The sequence below is a fragment of the Anoplophora glabripennis genome, unplaced genomic scaffold, assembly GCF_000390285.2.
Source record: "Anoplophora glabripennis isolate ALB-LARVAE unplaced genomic scaffold, Agla_2.0 scaffold811, whole genome shotgun sequence".
In the NCBI taxonomy this organism is placed as follows: Eukaryota; Metazoa; Arthropoda; class Insecta; order Coleoptera; family Cerambycidae; genus Anoplophora; species Anoplophora glabripennis.
The window spans coordinates 190,963-203,517 of NW_019417047.1; the positions used below are offsets into that span (position 1 = coordinate 190,963).

Genomic DNA, 12,555 nt, shown 5'->3' on the forward strand with positions numbered 1-12,555 from the left:
CACTTTTCTTGTTTTTTTGCAATAACCTTTTTTGTTTATTAACCGATTTTAATTTAACAAGTCTCATTTTGTAGATAATTTTACTCCCTATAAGCTGTCTGAGAGTCACTTTTCGCTAAAATTGATGGTTTTCCCTGCAAAGTGAAAAAACTGTTTTCCTCACTTATTTGTTTAAATAGAAAAGTTAGCTAATAAAAGTTTTTGACTCGCGAGATGAGAGATGTCTAGTATTATGCTCATTTAGACAATTTTACAATAATCTCGCGGATAGGACTTTTTTTGAGTAAAAATTTTATTTGCTTGGTCTAATACCCTTCCCCGTCTTAAAGTGGAATAAAACGTCTACTAATAATTTTTGATTGGGTAGCAGGAAAAACGAAAAAAGCTAAAAAAACAGTTTTCACAACGGAATTTGAGAAAACAACTCATATCTTTCTGGAGGTCGACAGTACCTCTAGGAATGTTACACCCCGTATACCAACAAAAAAATCCCACATTCGATGACACATTGTATACCCATAATCAAAAGGTTTGAACAAACTTACAATGTTAGTTTGACAAATAATAAACAAGATCTTCCATAAGTTTTAACCATGCAAGAGTGCAGCATTTTTCATTCTACGTATATTAAAACTGGTAAACTACTGACCTCTCAACACAAAATAAAACACTTCCACATTCATGCTAAGCTCTTCTCTAACATCGGAATGATGCAGGCAAATATTTTTCAGAATTGATATAACAGGTACAATGGAGTCTGGATAATTTCTATAGTCCTTTTCGGTTAGAGCACTCTTTATTGTATCTACGACTATTTCAACTCCATTATCTTCCAAAAACACTTGATGTAAAAGGGGGTCTTCCACCATTACATTAACTTGATTGAGTGCTGACCGTTTTAATACCGGTTCTATATTTTCAGAGTTGACTACTTCCAGTACTTGACGCAAACTGGTAGGCTGTAAAAGGTTATTCGTTTGAATTTAAAACTTTCCGATTTTACGAAAGCGCTAGAAATATACACTGTGGATGATGTTATAGAACACAGCACCAAACGCCAAACCATAGAAAAGAGTTATGTTATAACTCAAAATCTGTGCCTATTTGTGTAACTCTTTTGTCAGAACTGTAATTTTTTGCTTAATTATTACCCTTTGTGTCATGCAAGTAGCCACACCATATTTTCAAATTTGGCGTTTGGCTCCCTGTTCTATAATTACCTGATAAAAATGGTCAGTGAAACGGGTTTTATTAATATCCACCACCGTCTTCAAATAACAAACATTAGCCAGTGCCGTGTCATACACTGTATTAAATTTTGGCAACAAGTCCCCAGAGTTTTTTTGGGACGTTAACAACCAGCATATCCTAGAAAAAGCCTCTTCTCTCAAATAAGTTTCCTTCGCAAAGAGGAATTCTACATTGCACTTTAGCATTACGATCGGAGGAATGAAGTTTTCCGTTATTCTATCGGGATCTAGAAGAGTTATTATTGCCTTGCCTATTGGAGAATTTTTTTTTGCATGACAAATGACAATGGGTAGAGACGGAATTAATGCCTGCACGATCTTGTTCCAGACTGCCTCGGATACCACTGTCTGGCACTTTATTATATACAGGACGATATCTTCTGCATAACGTGTTACCTAAATAAAGAAAATCCGAATGTTTCAACACCTTAACTACATACAGAGTGTATATCAATCAGGTACACATTGTGCCATACAAAAAAATTAAGTTTCTCAAAAGTTTTGGTTACACAAAATACACTAGCTTAGTTGGCTTGTAAAAAAAACACAAATCATTACATCTGAGTCAGAATCAAGATTTTTTTCAGTTAGACTACAAAAAAAAGAGCGAGCTTTATTTTTTTTTTCAAAAGAGGAAGTAAATATTCTTTTTACTGGAATGTTGCTAAGCTGACACAAAAAATTAAAATGGTATGTATAAACTCCAAGTTATTATACACGATACACGTAAGCCATTTTTTGACCCTTGAAAAACTAATGTAAACATTATTGTAAAAACGTTAATACTAAAATCGGATTTCAGTATTCGGAATCGCCTTGAGCTATGTGGAGTGTGAGCGCATTAAACACAGCGTACAACGCAAATGATGCTAGAGACTACAATACTAAGAGATGAAAATACTACAACTTCAATAAATTTTTTTCTCGTAAACTATAAGGATTTTACAAAAAAAATTTTTTTACGATATTGATTCCATTTTTCATAATGCATCTATTCTCAAATTTTTTTGGATAAGTTTTGAATCACCCTGTATATATTTGCATTTGCATCAAAATACAACTTTATGAATATTATTAATATTGATCACAATAAAGTTCTTAACTTGCTGATTTTTTAAAATTAAAAATCCCTTTTTTAGTAAAATGCAGTATACACCTTTCACATATTTAAATTTGCTTAACCTTGCAGACATTTAATAATACAATGTGGTAGGTACAGTAAATACTTACTTTTAAATTTTCACTTGTCATGCCAAACACGGATATGTTTATTAAAATGTTCGGAAGCAGCAAAAAAAGAATTTGAGATCCAGTCGAATCGATACGTACTTCTGGGCCAATATTTTTTATAATAATCCTGTGACATAGTCTGTACATTTCCTCTCTAATCTCCATTAAATTGTGAGATAATAAATTAAGGACAATTTCTAAAATTAAAATCAAAGATTCGTTCTTTTCTAAAATTTCACCCCTTTTGTTTTTTTGAAGAAATTTTAAGAATCGAAAATTATATACATTAACTTAAAAAAAATCGTTCTGTATCAATAAAACAATATTTAAAATATTATTACCTCAGGAAATAAATTAGTGACTTGTTCATTGTGCTTAATTTTACAAAAACAATATTTACCTTCAACTAATTTGGTCAATTCAAAATTATCAGAGATCTGACAAAATTTTGAGGAACACATATCGACGAATATTTTGAGAAAATCAAAATTCATATGGAACTCCATGCTTGGCAAAGCTTCTTTTGCGGCTTTAAGACTTTCATTTATACTAAGGTATTTGTGCTGTTTTAAGAACAATACCGTAGCTGACAATCCGTTACATACTTCTAAAACTTGTTCGTATTTTCTGAGAGGTTCGACTTCACTATGAACGCAAATACTCTAAAATAAAATATAAAACAAACGATAAAGACAAAAAATAATGACCGTGTCCAATTTAGCCACTCAGTTTTTTTATGACATTTATTAATAATTATAAATTAACCCCGCACTGTTCCAAATAAAATAATGATAAAACTCTACGTTTCGGTATACATACCTTTACATAATTCAGAAGAATACTGTAAACCTCTGGATAAATTTTCCCTAAAATAACGTCCAGGAGGCTATTTGACAGTGCACTTTTTAAGTTTCTCGGTAAAATCATACTAGCTTCAGATAAGGGAACAAAATGTTGTAATAGCATTGTGGTATTATGTATTAAATATAAATATATTATTCGGTAGACTGATTTTGTTTCGGAAATCATGAATTTTACTCTAAAAATATAATACGATGAGAAAGATCGTAATTCAAAAAGTATATTTTTCAATACTAACTAATTGTGTACAGTAATACCCCGCTTAACGCGTAGGATACGTTCCATCAAAGTAGAGCGTAATGCGAAACAGAGCTAAACGAGGCTATCTTAACATGTAAATAATGGGGTTAGGGGAAGATGGATAGAACATTGGTTAGGTATTAAATTTAATAATTATGTTTTTTTAATAAAAATAAAACCAAACATTTATTTCTTACAAAAATAAAAACAATATAAACGAATATTACTTATAAAAACAAATAAAATTCTAAGTCAGTCAGATCATTCAGTCTATTCTGTGTTTCCAATTTTCTGCCTTTTTGTCAGGAAGGCATCTAATGTAGTTTGCGTTTTCCTTTTGCGTTCTGTTAGAAGTTGTTGATAAGTGGATAAAGCATCTATAATACCCCGTCTTGCTTTTACTCCAGTCAAAATTTGGATCATTTTCAACAAATTGGTCCATAATTTCAGTTATCAACTGATAAAAATGCGTCCGTACAGCACCGCACCAAACAAGAAACACAACTACACTGTTTCAGATAGGTTATGTACATATTTAGAAACCTAGCGCTGCGTACAATTTCGGGGAATCCCCGTAGTGCTGCGAGCAATTTCGGGGAATCCCCAAGTTGAAGTAAAAGAGCCCTAAACCGAAACAGCGCTAAACGCAACAGCGTTAAGCGGGGTCTTACTGTACTTGAAAAATTTTAAAAAAGTATATTTTATATACAGGGTGTAACTTCAAGTGAGGGTCATTTTTTTGGGGGTAATCGTGTGTGTGATCCTCAAAATGCTAGTCTGAAATATTTTTTAAAATCATTTCAAGTTTTTAATAAAAAGTATTTGTTACTGTTTTTTTAAAGCACCGGGTTTAGTTTATTTGAGGTTATAATAGCTTACCCAGCGATATGGTACGAAAATTACAAAAAAAAAAAAAAACGTAAAAAAAACAGTTTTTACAACAGAATTTGAGAAAACAAATTTACGATGTATGTTTCTAAAGGTTAACGGTAGGCCCCTAATTCTCAATCAAAGTTACATCCTGTAATTCAAATAACAAGTAATACTTAATAAATATCCAATGGGAAAAAAATGTGTTTCATTTAAGTAGTGAGTTAGATCCATATCTATTCGCGCAAAAAAAAACAAGATTTTATAGATACATTAAAAAAAATTATTTAATAAATAACTCACCGGAAATATTCTAAAGCTTCCCCATACTGAATGAACAGTTCATTAAATTCCTTTAATATAACCAAACTCTCTTCGTTTTGTTCAGAATCCCAGATTTCATTCCCAAAACAAAGGCAGAGTAATTGGAAAACTTCTTCCAACAAAATTAAACAAAAATTTATTCCAACCTAGAATAAAAAACTTTTTATGTACAACATATTACAATTTATTTTAACAATTCAATTAGAATCAATGAAAAAATTATATTTATATCATCACGAGTAGTCGTGATATACAGCATGTCCCAATTAAGCATTAGCCACCCATGTAAAATTGTTATTTGTTGACCAATTTGTTTCAACTTTTTTTTATTTGATAGATCTCAGAAAAAGGAGTAGAATGTATAATTTCGGTATTTTCGTGATCTAAGCCATAGCCGAGACGCGTTACAAACCCAAATTTTTTCACAGTCTAGAAATAGGAGACAGAGAAGGAAGAATGGAATTTTGTTTCTGTTGAAAAATATTTTGTACACTGATGAAGATAGAAACGGTACTGTTTCTTCGTAAAATATTAGAATGTGGTGTGAAGAAAATCCGCATTGGGTTATACAATGCAGTATTCCGCTAAGGTTAATATTTGGTATGGCATTTTAAGTTTAAAAATCGTTGGGCTTTAACTATTTTGAAGGAAATTTAAATGCGGATGGTTTTTGGAGATTCCTACAAAATGAATTTATGAACAAAACCTATGACTTGTTTCTAAATGATCGCCTTAATTTACATGTACAGCTAAATGGAGCACTGGCTGAATGAACATTTTCACAATCAATGGATTAGATGGAACAGCCCTTTAATTCATTGGCCACTGCGGTCTCCAAATCTCACACCTCTCGATTTTTTTGTGGGGAGCCATTAAAAATAAGGTTTATGTTACGAGGCCCCAAACACGAGAAGAAATTTGTGAACGTATTACAGACGCATGCCATAACATTACTAAGAAACAGTTATGAAAAGTAATAATTAATAGTCGTCAACATATTGAAAAGTGTTAAATCATAATAATAAGTTTCCTTTGTTACTAATTTGAATAATACTGATTCAATACTGATAATACTGATTCAAATAATGCATGTGTTTCATAAATAAATCTTCAGTTGATTTAAAAAATTAAGGTTTAATTTTCTACAACACCCTGTATTCTATCACAACAAAAATTGGTATTCTAGATAGTTCTGAATAAGAATCCGTTGCAGTTTTTGTAGAAAAAAAATCGCTAATATTACTTCTCGTTTTTTCCTCCTATAAAACGCGTCTCAGTTGGCCATGGCCAGTTGACCACAAAAATACATAAAAATACTAAAATTATACATTCTACTCCTTCTTCTGTGATCTACCAAACAAAAAACAGTTGATACAAATCAGTCAATAAATAACAATTTACATGGGTGGCTAATGCTTAAGTGGGACACACACACACTGTATGTAAATATTTGTATATAAGTAAAAAAACTTATTCTACATAAATCGGAATATAGGTACGTCTTAATCACCTTATTTAGTTTTAATTTGTTATCTCCAAATTCATCCTGCTTCATGCACAAATATTCAAAAACCTTAGTTAAAGTTATAAAACCATACTTGGGGAAGGACAACTGATTTTTCTCCATTAGTAAAATATCTTCTATTTTTTCCAAATTTTCGGGGAGCTTATGGGAAATCCCAATAGGCTCAGAATTTCTTTCACTTCTTGGTGAATTGCAAACAGGCTGAGAGTGATCTAAATGCTAAAAAATAAGATCGTTTCAAACAACTTTGCTGAATAATCTATTTAGTACCAAAAAAAGAATACTTACAATGCTTCTGAAATTTTGCAGAGATATGTCTTTACAGTAATGAATTCTTATCTGGAGTAACTTTGTTAAGTTACACAAGGCATTTAAAACAGCATTAGTCAAACGAATAGATCCGCACATCATCAGAGAGTAGAATTCCTTAAAAAATATACGCATCTTATGACGTAATATGACAATATACCAATTTATTGCATTACCAGTACAATTGCAGGCCGTTGCAAAAATATTTCAGCAGGAAAGTCATGTAAAAGAATATTGGTGAAAAATTCACAAGAAGATAATAGCGCTGACGACTGGGGAGGATCTTTTAATGAATTTTCTACTGATTGCAATACATGTCTATCGGGTTCTATAAGTGGTTGCCAGTTTAGATAAAAATTTGACACAAAACTAGTATTTTTCTTAATGCTGCTCAATATAAAACTTCTACCATCGGTAAAATTGTTAGAACTCAATTTCTCTGACCAGTGCTGAATCCTACAGGGAAAAAATAGTATAAATATTTTACCAAATCACATCGACAGTACTCATGCTGAAAAGTAAAGACTTCTCTAGGCATTTGTCTTTTAGGCATTCGTTTTATTCTAATATTCTGTATTCCAATAACTTGTTATTTATGTAAATATTAATTTTTAGAGTATGCTGGTAGAATTGTACCAAAATGTGTGTCAATAAAACCAGTTTAAACTTTAAAGTACTTGGACCTTTTATAGCTCCCTATTTCACAAAACTTATCTTAACAAAAGAAAGTACCACATATATTTAAAAATAATCCGACCAATACAAGTTGTTGACTAGTTTTGTAAAAAATAGACATAGTTGAAATAAGAAAAAATATATAAATATATTATTTAGTCATTCACACAGGGAAATTTCAGAATAACTGTTTATCAGATTGGTAGCTAGTTGAACCCAAAAGAAAGAACTTTTTAAGTTGTTAAGGTTTAAAGTTAAAAAGTTTACCAAACAAGCCTCGAAACAAGCCAAAACTGTTAGTGACCCTAGATAAAATTTAATAAATATGTGCAATTGACTTTTGATATTGTTTTAATACGTCTCTGATTTGTAAGGAATTATATTACATACCCTATCTGTTCTTCAGCAAAAGATTCTTTTTGAATATATCCTTCTATTGCAGTAGCTGTTGTACCAACAGCTGGACTGATTAAAGGGCAATTATTTGTACTATTCGTTCTGTAACTTAAAGGAATGTCCGTCTCTAATGGTGGTACTTCAGGTTCATCTTCCTTTTCATCTATTAGTTCGCATAATTCATCTAAATCTGTATAATATTTGGATTCCAAATATGAGCGCATCTGACATATTTGCATTTTTAAAGATGATTTGCCATAATGGTTTATTAAAGTTCTACCACTTTTTGACTTAAAATAATAATATTTAGATTTAGTTAAAAATAATTCCTTAAATGTATTGTTACCTTTAAAATATCTTTCAGGAGAGAAAACACAACCTGCTTTTGAGTACAGGGCTCAAATAGAAACCACTGAAACAATTTTGTAAGAAGCTCTTTGTTCTTCGCAAGATCATCGTCGAATAAAATTCTGTTCTCAAATTTAGACACTATATTAAAAAGAGCTCTTTCACGAATTTCCAATATTTTGTGCCCTACAATGTTTATTGAGGTTATGTTAACTATACAATAAAATATGTATTATACATTTTTTCTACCTAATTTCTCTATAAGTGGAGAAGACATATTATCTTCTATAACAGTAAATATATTTCACTAATAAAAAGGTAAAAATTCTCATAAAATAACACTTTACAAACTTGTCATTCAAGATTCAAAAATCTAAACAAATGTGGAATGGAAATGTAAAACACTGCGCGTGCGTACGCTGTGTGTGAAACAAAAACACTATAAATTAATTTCAACTTCAGGCAAAACAGAACTACCTATTTTGGTGTTAAAGTTATATTAATAATGATAATTTTAAATTACATTTTGATATTTTCATGGGTTCTAGCTTCTTAATTTCCACAGGACCACCGCCCAAGAAAATATGTGACAGAAGAAAAATAATTTGTATAAATCGTCAGGAGTCTGTACATCAAAAAAATTTAAATTCTTCATATTTGTATACACATCATTTATTATATTGGTTATTTCAGTAAACATCTTTAATTTGTAAAGTTAAAATCAAAAATTTTTCGTAAAAAAAATATTTTCTGACGTATAGGTATTCATAGCATGATAATCATCATTCAAAAAGGCAACAACACAAATCTAGGTATATCCATGGTATGAAACTGTGAATGTGGCTGGCAGATGCATAGAAATTATAGTACTAAAAGTTGTAAAGCATACAATTCTACATAAAAATGAACTCTTGACTTTTTCTTGTATTATTAAAATTAACAGAGTTAGGGAGGCTAGAACTTAAGGGGAAGATTTCAGAAAATTAAAAAAATCAAGCAGAAAAATGAATGAATTTTGTATTATTTTTTTTTTGATCTACTCAAAAATAGATTTTTTTTAATTTTTAATAAGAAAGTTATAACAATTTCAAATTTGTTGTTCACCCCCCTAAACAGAGATTTTAACGAAAACCCCGAAACAAGTCAATTTAATTTTGTCAATTTGTTTACATACATCATATTTTTAATTCTTTTTGAGTAGGGGAGAGTGTTCCACAATGAAACATTCTGGTTTAAAATAAAACAAGCGAATATACATCTGCCGCCATCTCGTGAATAAAAGTTAACTAATATTCGAGCTCTACAAACGAAAATACGTTATCATATCGGCCGCGGTTTAGCCAGTGTTACCAGCCAGTGTTTGTACTTAATCTATGGTGTTACCAAGTCAATTCGAGAAAAGTGGTTGTAGTAACTTTCCACCTGCTCCTTCAAAGACGATTTCAAGTTTAGACGCGTATAGTATTAAGTGATTAATATTGTGGCAGGAAGCCCTGATATTTTACAATGTAAGTAGCCTTGTTAATGTCTTTAATTATTTCATGTTTAGTTGCAACACATTTTTTTGTTTGAGGTTATACATGAGCCACAGTGAAACATAACTGTTTTACTGTGGACCAGCATGTCTGCCTCACATATGTTTCACAGTGCCTCATGCATTTCCTTACATTTATTTCTTTCCTGCAGATGGCAAGAAATCGTACACGAAAGACTGCTATTGGTTTAACCACCGCAGAGGTGATGAGAAATGCTATAAACCTGTATAATAGTGGCTTAACCCTAAGAAAAGTTTCTGAACAGACAGGTGTTCCTTTTGTTACACTTTTCCGCTATGCAAGGAAACAAAAACAAAATCCCCTTGAACAAATAAGGCTTACACCTAAATACAATTCTAGACAGATTTTTGATGCAGTCCAAGAAAAAGAATTGGTACAATATATTCTCACCATGTCAAGAATGGGTTATGGTTTGACAGTAATAGAATGCAGAAAATTGGCTTACGAAATGGCCATACGAAATAAAATTCAAATTCCAGAAAACTGGGCAAAAAATAAAGTGGCAGGTTTGGAGTGGTTTAGGGGTTTCAAGAAACGTCATTCTAATATTAGTATTCGTTCTCCTGAGGGGTGCAGCTTATCAAGAATGACGTCATTTAATCCGCATAATGTATCAACATTCTTTACCAAATTGGAGGCGGTTTATTCCCGAAGTGAAAACTTCTCTGACGGTTCAAGAGTTTATAATTTGGACGAGACATCAACCACAACTGTCCAGAATCCTAAAAAAATTATTGCAGGAAAAGGAATTAAACAGGTGAATAAGTGCACAAGCGGTGAAAGGGAGCAAAATGTTACTACATGCTGCATAATTAATGCTCTAGGAACGGCGCTGCCACCAGTGATGGTTTTTCCACGCAAGAATTTTAAAACCCATATGATAAATGGTGCTCCTCATGGTACATTGGGTCTTGCTACTACTTCTGGGTGGATGTGTTCCGAAATATTTCCACAAGTTATCGATCATTTTGTTAAATTCACATTATCGAGCAAAATAAATCCTACGCTCTTGATATTAGACAACCATGAAAGCCACATTTCTCTAACTACTATAGACAAAGCTCGAGAGAATGGTATTACAATATTAACTCTACCACCCCATTGTAGCCATAGGTTACAACCTTTGGATGTAAGTGTTTTTGCCTCTTTCAAAGCTCACTACAATACCGCAGTAGACAGTTGGCTTCTTCATCATCCAGGGACGCCAATAACTATATACCAAGTTGCTGAATGTGTTGGAACCGCTTATGATCGCTCGATGACGCCAAGTAACATAAAATCCGGCTTTAGGAGAAGTGGGATTTTTCCATTTGACAAAAACGTGTTCAATGATGGTGATTTTATGACTTCTGCTGTCACAGATCGACCTACTGTAGATGAGCAAGAAGTTTCAACTTCTAAAGTCGATGAGACTGCATTAAGCGAATGCGATGAAGTCAAACAAAAATTAGAGCCCAAACAAAAGCAAGGAGGTTTTATTTCACCTGAACAGTTCAGAGGTTATCCCAAGGCTTTCGAAAGGAAAAGTAAAATTAATAGAAGGAAGGGAAAAAGTATGATCGCGACGGATACCCCCGAAAAAAATATTATAGAAGAGAAGGAACAAAATAAGAAAAGACCGACAATCAAAGCCGTGGAGAACGCTAAACGCAAACTAGTGGAATCATCTGATGAAGATGATGAAGTATTGTCCGTTCACTCAGAAACGGAGGACTGGATTCCTGAAGTTAATCCAAATGGTTTCGAAGATCTTATGCGCTGCCCAGAGGTTGGAGATTTTGTACTGGTAGAGTTCAAAATTCAAGAAAAAAATAAGAAAAGCGTTTATTACATTGGACAAGTCTCAGGAAATAAAGATGAAAATGGCGACGTAGAAGTCAGTTTTTATAGAAGGCATACAAAGGTAGCTAACAAATTTGTTCCGCCAGTAGTGCCTGACATCTCGACCGTTGCTGAGAGTGCCATTAAAATGATCCTGCCAAAACCAAATGAGCATGGAAAAACCAAACGTCAAGTGGCTTTGCTTTCCTTTGAAATAGGCTTTAACAACATCGAGGTACGTTAAAGGATCACCTTTAACATATTTCAATGTCTGAATTGTTTAATTCCAGATTCATTTTTGTTTATTTTCAGTTCTATTTAAGCCTAGAATGTCGTTTTGTAATTTTTATGAATATAAAATAGACGTTTTTCTTAATTTTTAAATGTTGTTTCACTTTACCCCCACTACTGTTCCACAGTGAAACAAAAAATGTATTTTTTAAAAAAATCCTAATTTGAAAAATTTTATATTTATTTTAATTTTTTATAATCTGTATTCAAGTTTAATGTATACTCACCCGATTTATTGACCTATAAACCTAGTTTTGAAGGTCCGTGATATTTTCGCATATAAAAATAAAAAAACTGTTTCACTGTGGAACACTCTCCCCTAAATATGATTTTTTCATAAATAAAAAATATAGTTTTTCTAAAATAAAAAATAAGGGTAGCAACCTCCAAATACGGAATCACTTGCGAAATATTTGTTTTTTATCATAAGTAATTTCCATTTTGTTTCATTTCAAAATATTGATTACAACCCCAGAAATTTTGAAAAAACTGTTTTGAGGGGCGAATTTTGAGGATGTATTTCACCCCGTAAATATGTTTTTCCGCCGATAAAAAAAATACGTCTCTACATTTTTGAGAGTAGATTGAAAAAAAAATTACAAAATTCATTCGTTTTTCTGCTCGTTATGATTTTTTTAAATTTCTTCTTAAGTCTTCCCTTAACGTCTAGCCTCCCTAACTCTGTTAATTTTAATAGTACAAGAAAAAGTCAAGATGCCATTTTTATGTAAAATTGTATGCTTTACAACTTTTATGAGGAACTTTTTTTTCTAGCCCTTGCCCCTTTTGAGTTATCCTGAAAAACTACTTTGTTTTATCTTTTTTCACCCTTGGCCGGGGGTTGAACAAAAAATTACTG

At 31.9% G+C, this 12,555-nt stretch overlaps 1 protein-coding gene across 1 annotated transcript in view; it reads right to left on the reverse strand.

Moving 5' to 3' along the window:
- LOC108912449 (rotatin) overlaps positions 1-8,365 on the reverse strand; it is a 28,062-nt gene extending 19,697 nt beyond the window's left edge. Inside the window, exons 1-12 of the mRNA XM_018717671.1 lie at positions 8,278-8,365; positions 8,027-8,214; positions 7,675-7,970; positions 6,786-7,065; positions 6,589-6,726; positions 6,286-6,519; positions 4,755-4,921; positions 3,300-3,519; positions 2,881-3,142; positions 2,481-2,677; positions 1,221-1,646; positions 650-959 (exon numbers count right to left, since the gene is read on the reverse strand). Of these exons, the coding sequence (XP_018573187.1) occupies positions 650-959; positions 1,221-1,646; positions 2,481-2,677; positions 2,881-3,142; positions 3,300-3,519; positions 4,755-4,921; positions 6,286-6,519; positions 6,589-6,726; positions 6,786-7,065; positions 7,675-7,970; positions 8,027-8,214; positions 8,278-8,305 (2,746 nt within the window). The 5' untranslated portion in view covers positions 8,306-8,365. The remainder of the gene's footprint in view (positions 1-649; positions 960-1,220; positions 1,647-2,480; positions 2,678-2,880; positions 3,143-3,299; positions 3,520-4,754; positions 4,922-6,285; positions 6,520-6,588; positions 6,727-6,785; positions 7,066-7,674; positions 7,971-8,026; positions 8,215-8,277) is intronic.
- Positions 8,366-12,555: the final 4,190 nt, after the last annotated feature.